The sequence below is a fragment of the Stenella coeruleoalba genome, assembly GCF_951394435.1.
Source record: "Stenella coeruleoalba genome assembly, chromosome: 2".
In the NCBI taxonomy this organism is placed as follows: domain Eukaryota; kingdom Metazoa; phylum Chordata; class Mammalia; order Artiodactyla; family Delphinidae; genus Stenella; species Stenella coeruleoalba.
The window spans coordinates 61,764,743-61,782,432 of NC_137147.1; the positions used below are offsets into that span (position 1 = coordinate 61,764,743).

The window sequence follows — 17,690 nt, forward strand, 5'->3', positions numbered from 1 at the left end:
TAGATGTTTGTTTACATATATGCCTCACCCATGAGAACTGGAGCTTTTTGAGAAATATCCTTGCCTGATTCACCTTTGTACCTTCAACATGGTCAGAGTGTCTGGCATATAGTAGGTACAATTAATTTGTATGGATATCATTCGTGAGAAGGTTATGGAGACTAGCTGTATTTATTCATTAAGAAAAATTTGAGCACTTTGAATTTGCTGTTCCAGAGGAGAATAAACGGACATGCTTCATTATTTGAAATGAATTGTTTGTAGCATTCTTACTACATGTTACAATTTCCCCTCAAGTGTAGGAACTTTTTTTATTTTCCATTTTACAAATCTGTTCGACTTAGGCAAATAAATTCAGCTCCACAAGCATATACTGAGCAATTACTCTGTGCCAGAAACTATGCTAAGCCTTAAGTATACAAACATGATACATATAAATTCTCATAGCTCAGTGGGGAGACAGATTCGTAGTCAAGTAAATTTCAGTATCAATGTGATAAGTACAATAATGGAAGCATATATGAGTTGTAGGAGTTGTTTAGCGGAGAAGATAAGGTCTTTATGACAAGGAGTATGAGGAAAAACTTCCCAGAGATTTCTGAACTGGAGCTTTTGAAGGAGGAATAGGAGTTTTCCAATCGGATAGGAGGCAGGGGCACAAATAAAAACATGGAGGCAAAAAAATAGTAAAGCTTTCAAGAAGTAAAAGCAGTTTTGAGAGCATTAAGCACCAGATGGTTTGTGGCAGAAAATGAGGCTGGAAATTTAGGCAAAGGCCAGATCATGAGAAGAGCCTTAGATGCCATTCTAAGGAACTTGGGCTTATCCATCAGGTGATGGGGAGCCAGAGAAGGCAAATTAAACTTTTCCTTTTCTACATTAGAAAAAAGGTGTATTATACCATCTATTGAGCACGTATATCTCAGGCACTTTGCTGGGCACTGGTTTATTTAATAGGGCTGTACCTTTAAAGCTCTTCATAAAGGACATTTTTGTTGATAAGGTAGATAGCCTAGATTTCATTTATCCTCCCAAGTGATTCTTAGGATGAATTTTCAGGACAGTTTTTCTAATTCTGTTGCTAATGCCAAGACCAACAGTTTGAATTATTTCCACCAGGCAGAAGATTTTTCAGCAACCCACTTTATAAACTGTAATTAGTTTTCTATAAAGGGTAAATTATTTCCTTTACTCTCTAAATTTCAGAGCTTTCATCATATTTTTCTTACACATTATTTTCTATATGTTTCTATATAAAGTTAGCCCAAGGAAATCCACATCTTTTCAGTCTACAAACTCTTCTATTTAAATAAGTTCCAAAATGAAGGTAATAGGCATCAGGAAGGAGTAAGAAAAGTCCCTGGAAAGAAGAAATAATGCACAAAAGAGTTAAATTGCAAGTATTAGCTAAGTAAGCAATACTATAAGTGGAAGTCTGCATATTGAAACAGAATCTCATAGGGAATTTATATAGAGATCAAATGGCCATCAATTAATTCTATATTAGATGTTCAAGGGAACAAGTAAAACTTGAAATTTCAAAATCAGTGATGGCAAAGGAAAGAATGAGCAGTACCTTATTAAAGATGGTATTCTTATAATATACAAAGCAAGTTCCCAAATGTGTCTCATACCACTGGCCTGAATATTTGAAAAAAAAAACAAAAACAAACCTCACACCTAGGTGAAAACAAATAATCTGAAACTAGTTGCTAATATGTTACAAAACAAAAACTTTTAGTTACCCCATTAGAATTATTCTCTAACAAGAGAACCAGAGGCAAAGAAAATTGCTAACATTGCAAAGAATCATGAATTTAGGTTAAATATGGGGAGGAGTGGCTTGAAGGAGAAGGTTGCTCAATTTGGGATTAGATATTGTGAAATCTTTCTATGGACATCTCTAGACATAGGCTGGATTATAAACTGTATATCCTGCTGTGAACAAGGGAGCAGACAAGATTACTCAAGATCCTGTCGCCTGGTGATCTTTGGAAATGAAAGCCTAATTAACAGGCTCCCTAGAGGCAGGTCAAAGGCGTTCTTTTATCCCTACTGCCCTTAATCCCAGTTCCTTGATGCCTTATTCCTCCCCCTTTCATTCAGCGTACTCTAAAACTGAATACACATTGTGCAAGTTTCCACCTCTGCTTCTTTTACTGTAAGAGCATTAGACGACTGGAATTAAGAATTTTAAATCCCTCATCTCTAAACTGATGATATTTATTTTTTTCAAGTGTTTTGGAATAAAGTTTAACACTAAAAACTTTCTAAACTTTTCAATTGCACAACAAAATTTTTAATGTTAGACTCTGTAATACTACAAAGTCTTTCAAATATCTTTTACCAAAGTTATCTGATAAGTAATACTTTGTCAAATTTCAATTCGGATTTATCTCTAATTTCAAAGATTGTGTTGCATGCGATTGCTTACTTAGTTAAATTCCTGTTAGAATCATATTGACAGTGTTTCCCTTCTTTGAAACAGTTTTAGGATGAGCGTCTCTACCGTAGTACGCAGGGAATAGCAACTGATTTACGAGTTTTTAAACTTGACAGAATTATTTTGCAGATTTAAAGTAATATCATTCCCTTGATGGTAAATGAGGCATAAAAGTTTTTTCTTGTTTTATATCCTCTTCCTCGCATGAAAAATTAGTTATGATAACTAATTTATGTTAAATTAGCGATGTTAACTAACTAATGAGGGTTCAAGAAGCTAACCCTCATTAGATAACGACTCCAATCATTATCTGAAATACTGTAGCTAGCCTCACGCAGGTTCGCAGTCATCCGCTCAGGGTCCTCTGCGGAACCTTGTAGCTGCACGTGATTGGTGCACGTGCTTGTCAGTCACATAGAGGGGGCGGGTGCTCAAAGCCCCGCTCTAAAAGAGACGCAGTGCTTTTACATCATCGCGCAGCGACCAAAGCAGGGGAGGGTGGGGTGGGTTGTGAGGGCTTTTCGGTGCTGGCGGGGGCGGCCTACGAAAGTGTCATGGCTACTGCCGCTGAGCTTAGTCGCCCGACCATCGGTGACAGGAGCCTAGAGCGGAGCTGCAGCCCCAACCTCTCCCAAGAGGTGGTCTGCGAAGTCTTTCGCTCCTTGCATACCCTGGCTGGACAAGTGAGTGGTGGTCTGTGGGAGAAGGGGTCTGGGAACCGTCTAGCCCCTCCCCCCTTTTTTCCTCGAGCGGAGGCAGGGGGCAGCGGAGGCCTGCGGGGTGTGGGACCCGGCGCGAGTAGCCGAGGCCGGGGGAGGAGCTCGGGCCCAGCCGTCTGTGGTCTGAGTGAGGATGGCCGCGCGGGTTAGTTCACGGCCGGTTGCAGGCTAGATTTCCTTGCAACTCTTCTCCCCAAGAGTGAGTGAGGCTAGTGTAAGTGAAAACCCGGCTCGGAGATGAACAGGCTTGGAGAGAATGGATGCGGAGAAGCTTCTCTGAGGGTTTGGGAGGCGTCTGGCGCTCAGGCTCCTTTTACTTCCAGTTCATTCATTATAGAAATTGATAGGTTAGTACGGCCTGCGATTTCTGGAAAAGCTGTCTCTCCGCCTTTTTTGGGTGATTTCCTCTTATGAGTCACTTGCTTTTGTTTCTTTCTTTTTTCCTTCTGGCCGTTGCTTGCATCTCTTCCCCTTTAAAACGGGGAGGAAGAGAAAAGGAATTAATCTAAACTACTCATAGCGTAAAGTTGGCTGAGTTATCCATGGTCGATACTGCTTGTATCACAACTGTTGTTTAGTAATTTAGCTATTAACTAGTTTAACTGGCTGATAAATAGCTTTTGTAGAAATGTCATAATAAAATCGGGTTTAAATAAAGGTACTCCTTACACTCAAGTCACTATTTCGTTTCATGATGTAAAGTGCAAAGCAAATTTTAAATGAGAAACAACTTGAAAATATGTTTGTCTGCTTTTAAAAAACAGATGTTTTTAATCTTAAGGCGGAATTAGGCATTTATGTTGAAGATAATGGTAACTTCCTTTATGAAAATAGAGCGTTTGATTTGTGAAAATTATTTTTAAAAGCCTTGGGTGAATGGAGAATCAGTCTCTTAAAACGTTATTTAAATATTTTTTAAAATCCTAATATTTGTTCTAACTTAAAAAGAGCATTACTCTAAGTTAAACATTCAGTTTGGTTTAATAGAACGATTATTAATAGAGTCGGCTAAAAGTTTTAAACTCACTTGTTTGTCAAGGACTTAAACTTTTTTTTTAAGACTTGGGGACACATTATTTCAGTCTCAAGACTCAAGACCTGTAAATGGTTTAAAAGTTTGAGAACTTTCTATGGCGTGGACATTGGAACTTTAAGGTTTTTTTTTTTAATACCCTAATATCAGGATGAAAAAAGTTTATACTCACCTATAGTTTACGCAAGTTTTTTTCCCCCCACTGATGAGATACTTTTTAAAAATAACTAAGAAATAAAACATTTCTTTTGAAATAGTTTGTATACTGAATTTTTAAAACTCATTAAAAAATTTTAAACATTCAGATATTCTGTAGGTAAAAGTAGAGATGTGATTAAAATTTACTTATGTCACCTGTCAAAAATGTTTAGAGTGAATATTTGGTGAGTTTTCATGACAGAGTGAAAGGACCATTTATACAAGTGTCAGAAAATAAGATCATCTCATCAATTAAATGCTAGCCAACTTGGTAATACTCTCTGTATTTCGAGATGTATTGTTTAAAGAATTAAAGCCCGAGTACTATACTTATAAAATTGCCCTTGGTGGAAATCACTATTTCCTTTCAAAACCAGTTTAAGGAATTTTTTAAAATGTATGTTGTAAAATGCCTACTTTATTCTGTATAGTATCGTGTTATTAGCTCTCCTCAATAGGAAACAAAGTTGAATGTTTAAAAAGTATTTTTTATCTCAGATTTCCAATTTTCTAATTTTAACTTTATTGCTTACCTCTGGTTGGTCCATTTTACCAAGCTGAAGAAATATTTATTGTTAGCTTGGATTTTCATATTAATTTAATAAAGTTTTTACTGAAATACATATTTTAAATAGGCCATATTAATGGCAGACTAATACATTTTTGACTGAATGGTTTACAAGTTCTACAGTGTAAAAATGCATAGAATTCATATTACTAACAGGGAATTTGTTGAATAATAGTTGGATGTATTGGGATAGTTTTAAAGTTAATTTGTGACATTATTATGTGATTTTCTTAAAAGACCAAATATCTTTAACTGCACTTGAAAGCTTACATAATTTTGCTGAATTGAAATGAGAATATGATCCAAACATTAAATTTAATTTCTATAAGTTATTATTTTCTCTAGAAAATTTGATGCTTTGCTTTGGTTGAGGATTTGCCTGCATTATCCCCAAACTGTATTCATAAATTTGTTATAGTAAACTATAGATCCCTTGAGAACTGTAAAAGTATAGTAATAGTTTACTTCCATGCATAAGTTGTTGTCTAAGGAAATCTTTATAGGCATTAAATAATGTAAATTAAGATTAATGTGGTTATCTTAATATAAAACCTTAGTTAAAATAATGTAAACTAATTTTTGCCAGTGCAGCCTACACAAAACTTATTTCTTTACACTTGTCTAATATGGACTTTAAATATTTCTGGTCAAAGGGTGGTAAACTTCTGTCATGTAGCATTCATTCATATAGTGCCTTTTTTGGGAACTTTGGATCTTTTCGGTTCTATGTACATTGGTTTATATTTTTGTTTTATTACAATCACAATTTATAAGATCTGTATTTGAACTAATGTAACAGTTGTCTTTATTTTGTAGAAAACATGACTAATTTTAAATAAATGATTTTTGAAAAAATAATAGTTAACTTGATTCTGCGATGTAGTATATCCTTATAAACACATGTCCCTAGAAAAGTTTACGGTGATTCACCTTTATTCACTCAAAAGACTAGAGATGGAGGCTTTCCCTCTAAAATCTTCACTCATTTTGATATTAATTTTATATTCAGGTTCTTGGTAGTTTTCTATATATACTATTATTGTAATAGGTCACGGATAGCCAATTTATAAGAAATTTTCATACAATGAGCCCTCATACTTTACTAGAAAATACTGTTTAGCAGTAAGTCTGGCCTTTCCATCCAGTCTCTGGCCATTTATTTCACTACTGTGGAAAACTATTTGTTTTTCAATTTCAGATTTCCGCAGCTAAATAATAGTTTAATTTTTATTTGAAGTAGATAAACACATTGCCATGTATCACTAGACTTTATAATATGTATGAATATAAATGTATGAATTGATTTTTAAATTATTTTTAAAATTCGTTAAAATTGAAAACAATAAAAATGTGATTCAGAAGACATCAGAGGAATGATATGTTTGTTATGTATTTATGTGCATATTTAACAAAAAGAAATGTATATATCAGAACTTTCATAAAGGTACCTGCCCCCTCTGTTTAATGCTCTGAGCTAGAAGCAGTGGGATTCTGAGTAGGACAAGACTATTTTCACCCCTATCCAAAGTTTTTTAGATAATGAATTATCGAAAAAGATGGTCCCGTTACACAGACCCAAGAATAGAATTAGAGTGAGGTGTCATTCTATTTTTTTATGAAAATTTCACGTTTTTTGGCTTTTTAAAGTGGTAACTAGGTGTAGAGCATTTTTATGTATGATTGAAACTTGAGAACTTTGAGCTAAATGGTGTGTTATTCTATAGAAATCTTATTTTTGGACAATCCCATGTGTACAGCTTAATCTTGTAATTTTTTGTGATGTTGCTGGTTTGCCCCTTTGAAGCTTAACATCAGAGATGATGTGGTGAAAATTACAATCGATTGGAACAAGCTCCAGAGCCTCTCGGCATTCCAGCCTGCTTTGCTCTTTAGTGCACTTGAACAACACGTTTTATATTTACAGGTAAATTTCGTGTTAAAAATGTTAACTCGATATTGAGACTAGAAATTAATTGTAGTTAAATTGTAAGCTGTAGTATTTGTTAGCTCTATCTTAACACTGTATTAATAGTGGTATTAATAAAAGGTTACTTTGGCCAGATTGGATCCAAATCTGTTAATTTACATAGTGATCAGGACAATTACAGGAATATAGCCCAATAGGCTGATGTGGATGTGAAGATTGAAAATGCAGTTCTATTCTAGACTTGCACTGAAAATTCAATACAGTTGCATCTATGGTAGGTTATAATTAAGCAATAAGACACGGCAGGTGTGTGTCATGCTATGATAATGATTCCATGCCTTGGGTGAGTTTGGAGGCTCATGGAGTGCTTTCAGTGGTTCAAGAAGTGGCATTATCCCAGCATGACACATCCTGGAGTGTCTATTGCAATTAAACAGTTTCAGCATAGTTTTTAAAAAGAAAGTAATTTCTGTGACATTAATGTCTCATATTAGTAAGTAGCCAGTCACTATTTTATCGTCTTTTTCTTGAGTTTGAAATAATTCATCCTTTATATTAAGTTAACACTGAATTGTTAATTTATAATAGTATTGTTATATTTTTTAGTATTTCAGTTCAATAACTGAACAGTATTATCACCTTGCTAGTTTCCAGTTGAACATCTTTGCAGTTACAATTGATGCAAGTTTGCAGTTTATCTCTAATCAAAGTATAAAATATGAAGTGTCGAAAAGTTTACTTCTATTAAGATGTTACAAGGATTCAGAAGAGTATTTGGTATAGCAAATAATGGAAGCAAAATTGTACGTATGAAATAATTGGAACACTGACAAGTGTTGGTGTGTTTTGATTAATGGAGTAGACATTTAATTTTCAGTCCTCTATTCAGTGACTTTATGGGAAATTTTAACTCTGTTTCATGTTAAAAGTAATAGTTAACCGTAGTTTTAAAGGGCGGAAGCAATGAGCTATAGGACTCAATTGAGGCCTAATTGTGGATGGGTCTGGGCGGGGGGGAATGGGTAGTATAATTTACATTATACAACAGGGTTTTTTCCCCCTCTAGTATGGTGATAGGCATCTACCTCTTTTCAGCTATGGCTCTTGTTCGTTTTCTTTTTAAAAATTTAATTTCATGACCCAAGAAGATATCTTGCCATGTCAGGAGAAGCTTGAGTGTTCACTCAGCATAACACCTATATATTTCATGTCTATACTCTCTCATTTACTTCGGCCAACTGCAGTTTCAAGTGGAGAATCTCCAGTGATATAGTGATAATACAGGGCTTTGCTTAGTGAGAGCACTGGCTCTCGTGTTAAGGAGGAAAAATACTAAGCCTTAGTATTCTGAGGAGGCATTTGAATGACATGTTAATTAAGTGGCATTGGTGCCAGAGGCTGAGGCTTTGATTTGGCACAAAATAAAAGATGAGTGACAGAATGATTCCCTCAAAGAAAATTTTAAATTTCCTCAGGTTTTCTTTTTCTTCTTTCCTTTCCTTTTTTTTTTTTAAACAGATTTATAGCAAATGATATTGGTCACAATAGCAGAGGACAGCACAAACACTTACATGTGCTCAGATCTATGTATAATGTGCCAACCTTTTAAATTTAGTTAATTGATATTGAATATTGCCTCTACTTAGCAGAAATTTATATAAATATGGTAAATATGTGATTAATTTTGATCAGTTTGAACCTCAGCAGATGGAATTGTGTTCTCAGCCTTTTTTAGCAAAACTTCAGCCTCTGATTAAAGAGGAGAATACAACTGTTGTTGAAGAAATAGGAAAAACAGAAACAGGGAACAAGAATGAAGTAAATGCCAAATTTCCCATTGGCGACCTACAGGAGGAAGAAAAGCACAAAGATTGTGATTTGGGAGATGTGAAAAAGACACAGATCCATTTTGATCCAGAAGTAGTTCAAATAAAGGCTGGAAAAGCAGAAGTAAGAAGTTGGGTTTTGGGGGGTGGGTGGAGTATTTTTTTTAATCTTACTGTGTTTGAATTAAGACACACATGCTTATTGTTTGTAGATTGACAGACGAATATCTGCATTTATTGAAAGAAAGCAAGCTGAAATCAATGAAAACAACGTCAGGGAATTTTGCAATGTTATTGATTGTAATCAAGGTAACTACCTAGAAGAAGTTAATTTTTGTAGGATTTTAATGATCTTTCATTTGTTTTTTAAAATGAATAACATTAAGAACACAGTTTTTAATTATTTCACAGGTTTATTTGGAAACTAAGACAGCAGTATTTCCTTCTGTTTAATAATACAAAATGGTTTTCATCTTGGTTATCCAAAAATCAAATAAATGCTAACGTGAAAAGGCAAATGTTTACCACAGGTGTAAAGATTGTTTTAAAGTTCCTTCAGGAAATGAAGATAAAGTGTGGGTGGTAGGGTGTCTCAGTCTCATTAGTAAGAAGGTCTAAGCTATATAAATTTCAAGTCTCTAAAGGTATTTATGAAATTATGATACTAATACATGAAGTGAACTTAGTAAAGTTAATACTCCTCAAGAGGGAGCAGTTTTCTCACTACTCCTTAGCTGTTTGAAATGTTTTATGTCATGATAAAACCAATTTGTCAACAAGACTATGGTGTCTTATGCTTTTTTCCTTTCTCTCATAGTGCATACATTTGCTGTTTTTCATCAGATTCTCCTTTCCTCTCCACATGATTTTATAGTATATTTACAGATCTGCAGGTATGCTGCAGAATACAAAATTGCAAAGCACTAGCATAGATCATAGTCAGGCATCATAGTAATAATCAGAACAAGTAGTTCTTAGAAAAAATTATGGAGAAGAGTTCCTAATTGGAATGAACATTTTTCTTGTTGCCTCTAATATCTTGTGGCTAATTATTATGAACACAATTTTCAGATGAACCTAGAATTGACTCGTATCACATTGGTACACTGATTCTCTTAATAATGAAATAATACAGGCTCAAGGTGGGTCCTAAATGCAGCCTTTTCTACTATTAACATTATACATACGTATCTCTAGATTTGGTATATTTTACTGTTAGCTTTTCAGGACAGGTTCAGCAGTGGCAAAGTCTCAGGTACTACAATCCAACTGCAAGCTACCCATGAGAAAGCGTTTGTTGAAGGAGCAAGCACATGTATCACTAATGTTATTCCTCTGTTCTCCCTGCTAACTCTATTATTATAAACCACCAGGGGATAGAAATTGACAAGAATTGAAATGCTCAGCAGGATTCCTTAGCCCATTCAATCCCTTGCTGGCTCCAAACAGTGTTGGGAAGAATTGCTGTGGAGAGTGACTAGCACTTATACATTCACTATCTTCACACCATGCTGAATTTTTCTCTAATGGGTCAGTTAATCTATATATTTGGAATATAGTTCTGGAATGGATGATAGCTTCTTTTTTTAACCCTTAGCCCCATGAAATGGTAGAAAGAGAATGGAGAGGTGATGGCCATTTAAACATATTTTCAGGTGTTTCAAAAAGAAAAGAAAAAGAAAATGACTCTAGTATCTATATATAAAAGATAGGTGGGTTTGGAATTTTATTCACAGTTTGATGTGTCAGCAGAACTATCTTAAGGAAACAGACTGAAAAAAATCAGATGTATTGTAATGTGTTAGTGAGTTCCTTTTAATACCTCTCAATTGACCAAAATATAAACAATGGGTTTTTTAAAAAATCAAATTCCCTAGGGAAAAAAAGAATTTTCCTTCATTATCTTTTACCATCCATTTTTATTACAAAATAATTAAGGGGAGTCTTTTAGGAAATTTACTGCAATGCATGGTTTTACTTAATGTCATTTTAAAGATTATTTTATAATATTTGAATTGTTTATATATTATGTTAATATCATTCCAACTTTCTCCCTTGGTTTATGATTTATTTGTTGATATATAACTTGCAAGAAACTATACTTTTCAGCTTAGAAAAAATTTGGAACAAAATTTCACATGGTATTATTTTTAAAATTGCGTTTTTTGAAAGGGGCAGTCTGGAAAGAGATAGATAGCTTTTGTGATAAGGGATTTTTTTTAGATGAGCACTGGAAATCTAGGAAAAGTATAAAAGTATGTGTTGTAGGTTTCAAGGTCTTTTTTGTGTGGCGTTCTGAAATAAAAATGTGTTAAAGGCATAATACTTTATATTACATGTTCACTAATATGATCAGTAATATGAAAAATGCTGTATTTTTTAAAAAGATATTTTAGTAAAAATACTGAGTTTTGTTTATTTCTATGTCTCTTTAGCTTAGAAATTTTAACTCTCTATAATATATAAATTATTTTCTCCAAAGGCCCAGATGGTTTTTAGGGATATTGGTATTCATTAAAAATTAAATTATGCCACCAAATGTTGAGGACTTTTCTATATATAAATCTGGAAATAGGTAACATTAGATATAAGTTTTAGAGAGTAAAGATAACTAAATTTTATCCTGTGCATGATAGTAATTTAATTACTGTTATTTAAAATGATATTCTCTGATTATGAGTAATATGTTAATATGTATTACTGAAGGGTTATCAAAATATCATACATTTGAAGTTAAGAATATATTTAAACTTATACTCATCTGAATTCTCCTTAGAAAATAGTTGTGCGAGAACCGATGCCGTTTTTACTCCCTACCCTGGGTTTAAAAGTCATGTAAAAGGTAAGTATCCATTATATAATATCTTCATCACTGTCAGAAACTTATTCTAGATTATAAGCAAAATGGAATAGAAATCACTTTCCTATCTAAATTTTATTTATTTTAAAACAAATCAAAAACTCTTGCCTTTCTTTGTACTTGGGTTTGTGGTTATGAAAAGAACATCAAATACTGTTAAGGAGAGAGACTTTCTGATTTTTGAAATGTAAATTTAATAGGCTCAAAAGTTTCTTAATTTAGTTTCTAGAGTTGTGAATACATATGGACCACAGACTAGACCTGAAGGAATTCAAGGGTCAGGTCATAAACCTAACAGCATGCTCCGCGATTGTGGTAATCAGGCTGTAGAAGAACGACTACAAAACATTGAGGCTCACTTGCGATTGCAGACAGGTAAGCAGAGTGCTGGGCAGTGTCCTGTAATATATCTTTGCAAGTGGTTAAAGAAATTCCGATTCACTTAGTCGCCAGGTTTTCATTGAGCAGCTGTCATGTACGAAAAACATTGTTCTGATTGGTACAAAAATGAAGAAAGCCTAGTCCCTGCTTTCAAGGAATTTACAGTTCATGTGTTTACGCCCTTCTTCCTCCTCTTACACTTCTCAACAATATCCTGACTCTCTCAGTTTATTAAAGTCATAGCTGAAAACTAATGTAGTTTTTTTCCTGCCATTAACTTCATAACCATGACCATCTCTCACTCGTATCCCCCACTGTGCTGGTAAAAAGTATTAATAAGTGTAACCCTAGCTCTTTAAGATCTTCCAGTGAGGATAAGCATATAAATAAATAAGTGCCATTGGGGACTAACATTTATTAAGTGACTGACTAAATCCTAAGTGCCAGTCACTCTGAAGGTATTATACATATATCAACTCACTATTTAACAGCACCCTTGTGAGATGTTGGTACTGTAATCATTGTCAGATAAAGGAACTGAAGTTTTCAGAGCAGCATGCCCAAGGTGGTAAGTGGTAACTAGAAATCAAACTTAGATCTTAACTGGCTGCAAAGCCTCAGTCTCCCTCCCGATTTAGTCACCAGATCCTGTTGATTTTATCTTCTAAATATCTGCAAAAAGCACAGAGGCATAAAATATGGTTCAGGGAATTTCTGAGTCCAGTCTATCTGGTGTATTTGTGGATGAAGGGAGAAGATGATAAGAGAATGAGTAAATCTTTGAGGATAGTAAGAGACTAGCATTAAAATTAACTCCCTTTCTCAGAACTAGATGCATTTACAGTACAAACTGTATAACAGGATTGACTGGTTTATTAAATCTAATAGTGTCAAGTAGTTAATTTTGAAAAGTATCTGTTGAATGCCTACTATACACCAAGCACTGTTTTAGACAGGAGGGACACTGAGATGTAGTCACAGTTTCTGGCGTCAAGGACTTTATAATCTGTTTGGGAGAAAGATTAATAGCAAAGGGGGATGTTAAAGGGGCTGTGAGGGAAGGGTATGGTGGGGCACAAGGAGCCTCCATGTGAAGAGATTCAGGCAGTGCTTTGTTGACCCAGGGAAGCTTGAAATGGTTCTTGAAAGGTAGGGAGGTGAGGCAGAGGATGTTCTAGGTAAAGGGAGCAGCAAGAGCAAAGTCAGGTGAGTAAGTTATTCATTTTACTTTATTCGAAAGCAAGAACAACCAAGATCCTAAACTTTAAAAATTCTCAAAAAAATCCCCCCATATTTCTAGAGTTTTTATATTTAACAAGTTGATACTTTTGATATGAAAATTTATCCATATTCTTTAATTGCGTAACGATTGTTTAATCATGTATTTGTTCATTCAGTAAATATTGAGCACCTGTTCAGTCTATGCACTGATGCTTCCTAGGTTTGTGTAGTGTACAACCTGCACAGCCATACCCAATGAACGAAACATAAAGTTCTGCCCTCTAAGAGCTTACATTAGAGTGGAGAAACAGGCCATAAATAAGCAAAATACACAGAATGTTGGGGTAGTAATGGTTTGGAGAAAAATAAGGGAAAAAAGATAGGGAGGGAGTGCTAGGTAGGGGGAAGTGGTAGTACTGGTATTTTTTAAAGTGTGGTCAGAGAAGGCCTTACCGATATGGTAACTTTTGAGCCAAGACCTGAAGTTGGCAAGTGCAAGCCTTGTGAATACAGAGGTAGAGAGAATCACAAGTGCTAAAGTTGTAAGAGTACTTGGCCTAGTTGAATAACAGAAAAAGGGCTGAAATGGTATGAATGTGGGGAGAATGTCCAAATTGTATAGGATCTTGTAGACTATTGTAAAGGCTTTGGTTTTTAATCTGAGTGAAATGTGAAGGTGTGGGAAGGTTTTGAGCAGAGAACTAACACTATATGAATTGCATTTTAGAAGGGTTGCTGGCAGCTGTGTTGCGAACAGACTTTATGTGTGCAAGGCAGAAACAAGAAGACCAGTTTGGAGGTTGTGATAATCCAGGGAGAGGTGATGGTGGTCTAGACCAGAATGTTTACATTGGAGGTGCTAAGAAATGGAAGGATTTGGGATATAATCATAATCTTGAAATTTGAGTAACCTTAATTTTACCATACCCCTGCCTAGAAAGTTTGTTAGTTAAGAATTATGGTATTTTAAAGGAACCTCCGTACTGTTCTCCATAGTGGCTGTATCAATTTACATTCCCACCAACAGTGCAAGAGGGTTCCCTTTTCTCCACACCCTCTCCAGCATTTATTGTTTGTAGATTTTTTGATGATGGCCATTCTGACTGGTGTGAGGTGATACCTCATTGCAGTTTTGATTTGCATTTCTCTAAAGATTAGTGATGTTGAGCATCCTTTCTACCATATGACCCAGCAATCCCACTACTGGGCATAAACCCTGAGAAAACCATAATTCAAAAAGAGACATGTACCACAATGTTCATGGCAGCTCTATTTACAATAGCCAGGACATGGAAGCAACCTAAGTGTTCATCGACAGATGAATGGATAAAGAAAATGTGGCACATATATACAATGGAATATTAGCCATAAAAAGAAATGAAATTGAGTTATTTGTAGTGAGGTAGATGGACCTAGAGTCTGTCATACAGAGTGAAGTAAGTCAGAAAGAGAAATACAAATACTGTATGCTAACACGTATATACGGAATCTAAAAAAAAAAAATGGTTCTGATGAACCTAGGGGCAGGACAGGAATAAAGACGCAGACATAGAGAATGGACTTGAGGACACGGAGAGGGGGAAGGGTAAGCTGGGACGAAGTGAGAGAGTGGCATGGACTTATATACACTACCAAATGTGAAATGGATAGCTAGTGGCAAGCAGCCACAGAGCGCAGGGAGATGAGCTCGGTGCTTTGTGTCCACCTGGAGGGGTGGGATAGGGAGGGTGGGAGGGAGACGCAAGAGGGAGGAGATATGGGGATATATGTATACGTATAGGTGATTCATTTTGTTATACAGCAGAAACTAACACAACATTTTAAAGCAGTTATACTCCAATAAAGATGTTAAAAAAATTATGGTAAAGCTCCTTTTAAATGGTCTTCTGGGTTAAAGGAGAAAATATGGCATGTAAGGAGAAGTATAAATTGAAGAAAATGATATGACATATTACAGCCACTGAATTGAATTGTCAGTTGTCACTATGCATTTTCCTCCTCTTAAACAACTGTCAGAGTCTGTCAGAGATACAAGTTGTTCTATACAGGAACTATTCAATGTCTTGTAAAATGAATTTAACATAAAACAAAATGCCTAGCAACATAGGAAGCATAAATGGGGCTTGGGGAGAAGTGTAGTATAATAATATATCCCATAGAGTATATTATGAAAATGTTTGCTAAAGATTTCATTCTGTCTTACTCTTGTTAACTTATTTTCTTAAGTTTAAATAATTCCCATTCTTTTGCATAAGTGTCTTTGAATGGTATTTTAAGAATAAAAATTGTAAGAAGAAAGAATTATCCATAGTATCTCAGAATTTTTTTAAATGTATTTAGGTGGTCCGGTGCCAAGAGACATTTATCAGAGAATTAAAAAACTTGAGGACAGAATCCTTGAATTGGAAGGCATTTCTCCTGAATATTTTCAATCTGTAGTAAGTATAAGTGTCTGTAAGAAATAAATGTTATTTTAGGATTCATTATCCCATAATTCACTCATCGATCTGCTGTGTGCAAAACACTGTTTTAATAGTTCAGTGATGAATGAACGTAGTTCTGAGTAAAGAGTTACCTCGTTCTTTAAAGATTGTGATTTTGAATATTGTATTATAGACTCAATTTTTTTTAAAGGGTTACTTTTATGGTACATTACCCAAATTCTCAAACTTAAGCCATTTTTGTGGCATAATAAATCAGCCTGAATAGTGGTGAGTCCTGTCACTCTGAACTTTCTATCTTGTAAAACAAAGACTCCCTCTGAAACCTTGTTCTCTGTTGTCCCTTCTGTCTCTCTAATCTCTCACTCTCTACAGACTCCTTCCCTCAGCTCATACACGTTTACATTTCTCCCCCATACGAAACAAACACACACCTCAATCTGCCACCCTACCTTTTTCTTTACCCTAACCACTAGACTTTCTGAAAGACTAGTCTATATTTGTTTAATTTCTCAATTCTAGCATTTATTTATTCATTCATTCTTATCCCTTTTACCAAGGACAGTAGAAAACAATTTGTGCTGATAAGCATCTTCTTTGTCATATCAGCATGTTTCAGACCAGCCATTCTGAGCTCCTTGTGTTAATTTCCTCAGTCTTCTGGGGTGATTGTACATAACAACTGCCTTTTCTGGGGCTTAGTGTTTGTTTGTTTGTTTTAAAGCAATGCCATATTAGAAAGAACTAAAGTAAAAGTGAACAAAATTTTAAATTTACTAAATTTTTAATAAAATTTACTGAAACTCCTGTTTCTGAAATATTATGTAAGATAGCTCAGTTAGCATGGATCATTATAAGTCACTGGTGAAAGTGCGCTTAGAATTATTTTAGGAATAACAGCAATCTTTCCAGTTTCAAATTGGTATTAGAGTAAGGTACAAAGGTAGGAATATTTCCAGATGAAGAAGGCAAGTTGAATAACCAAAGTGAGTAGTGAATCTTAAAGCTCAATAATTTAGAGACGTTTAGTGATTTACTTCCCTCAAATATAAAATGATGTCTATTAAAGTACTGAGGGGTGAAGCAAGGATTAAATGAGATAATACCAGTCAAGCACCTAGGCTGCTGTCTAGCACATGATAAAACCTCAGTAAATATTGGCATTTATCTAATTTTAGAAACCATCTATGAAGTAGCTGTATAAACATGGATAAGTCATACAATTACAATATATCTTTAATTTTAGAAGACTTGTTGGTTGTTTTACATAATTACAAAGGTCTTTCCACTTTTAGAATTATTCATAGTATCTTCCTAGAAAACTTCTTAGAGATTGTATGCCTTTTCCTACAACAATATACCATAAGTTTTTCCCATTCAAGGTGCCTTCATTAAGAAATCCCTAGGCAGGTTATTTTTTCTCGTTCAATTTCATACCTTGTTAATATAATTCTTGTTAACAGTAGAACTGATCTTATAAGAGAGTATCGTAGTATTAGATGCCTCAAGTGAGATCTTGCCCCATCATTTATCTTTTCTCTCTGATTCTGATTTTAAAAGCTTAACATACACCTATTACTAAATTTAGTTAACAAAAGAACAAGCCCTTTAAATCATAATCTTATTTTGGGGGATCCTTTTTACACAGGATTCAATGTTTAGAATGTTTGATTAAGGAGGTAGAAGTAGATTGTAGAGGACCTTAAATGCTGTGCCCAGAAGTTTAAAGTTTAAATGCTATTGAAATCATTTGAGCAGGGAAGGGACTTGTGCAAGTGATACCTAAAGATTTATCTATTACTGTTCTGGGAAATATATGAAAAGGGAGAGACTGAAAATAAGGAGACAGTATTATACTAGTTTAGATGTGAACTGAGATCCTGAAACAAGGACATGAGAGTGAGAATAGAAAGGATTAGTGCCATAGACAGTAGGAAAGAAAGGTTGGCAAATATTGATAATTGATTGAATATGGAAAGAGACATGGAGCAAGAATGAGTCCAGTTTCTGGTTGGAAAAATGATACCATCATTGGTAGAAATAAAATCTGGAGAGAGAGATTTTTGGGTGAAA

At 34.7% G+C, this 17,690-nt stretch overlaps 1 protein-coding gene across 3 annotated transcripts in view; it reads left to right on the plus strand.

Annotated features, from left to right (window-relative positions):
* The first annotated feature begins 2,974 nt into the window (after positions 1-2,974).
* MBIP (MAP3K12 binding inhibitory protein 1) overlaps positions 2,975-17,690 on the plus strand; it is a 35,344-nt gene continuing 20,628 nt past the window's right edge. For 2 of the 3 annotated variants that reach the window (XM_079909359.1, XM_079909358.1), the window contains exons 1-7: positions 2,975-3,126; positions 6,766-6,885; positions 8,614-8,838; positions 8,927-9,023; positions 11,491-11,556; positions 11,797-11,949; positions 15,517-15,614. In XM_079909359.1, the coding sequence (XP_079765485.1) occupies positions 2,998-3,126; positions 6,766-6,885; positions 8,614-8,838; positions 8,927-9,023; positions 11,491-11,556; positions 11,797-11,949; positions 15,517-15,614 (888 nt within the window). In that variant the 5' untranslated portion in view covers positions 2,975-2,997. The remainder of the gene's footprint in view (positions 3,127-6,765; positions 6,886-8,613; positions 8,839-8,926; positions 9,024-11,490; positions 11,557-11,796; positions 11,950-15,516; positions 15,615-17,690) is intronic. The other variant, XM_079909360.1, reaches the window with a different exon arrangement.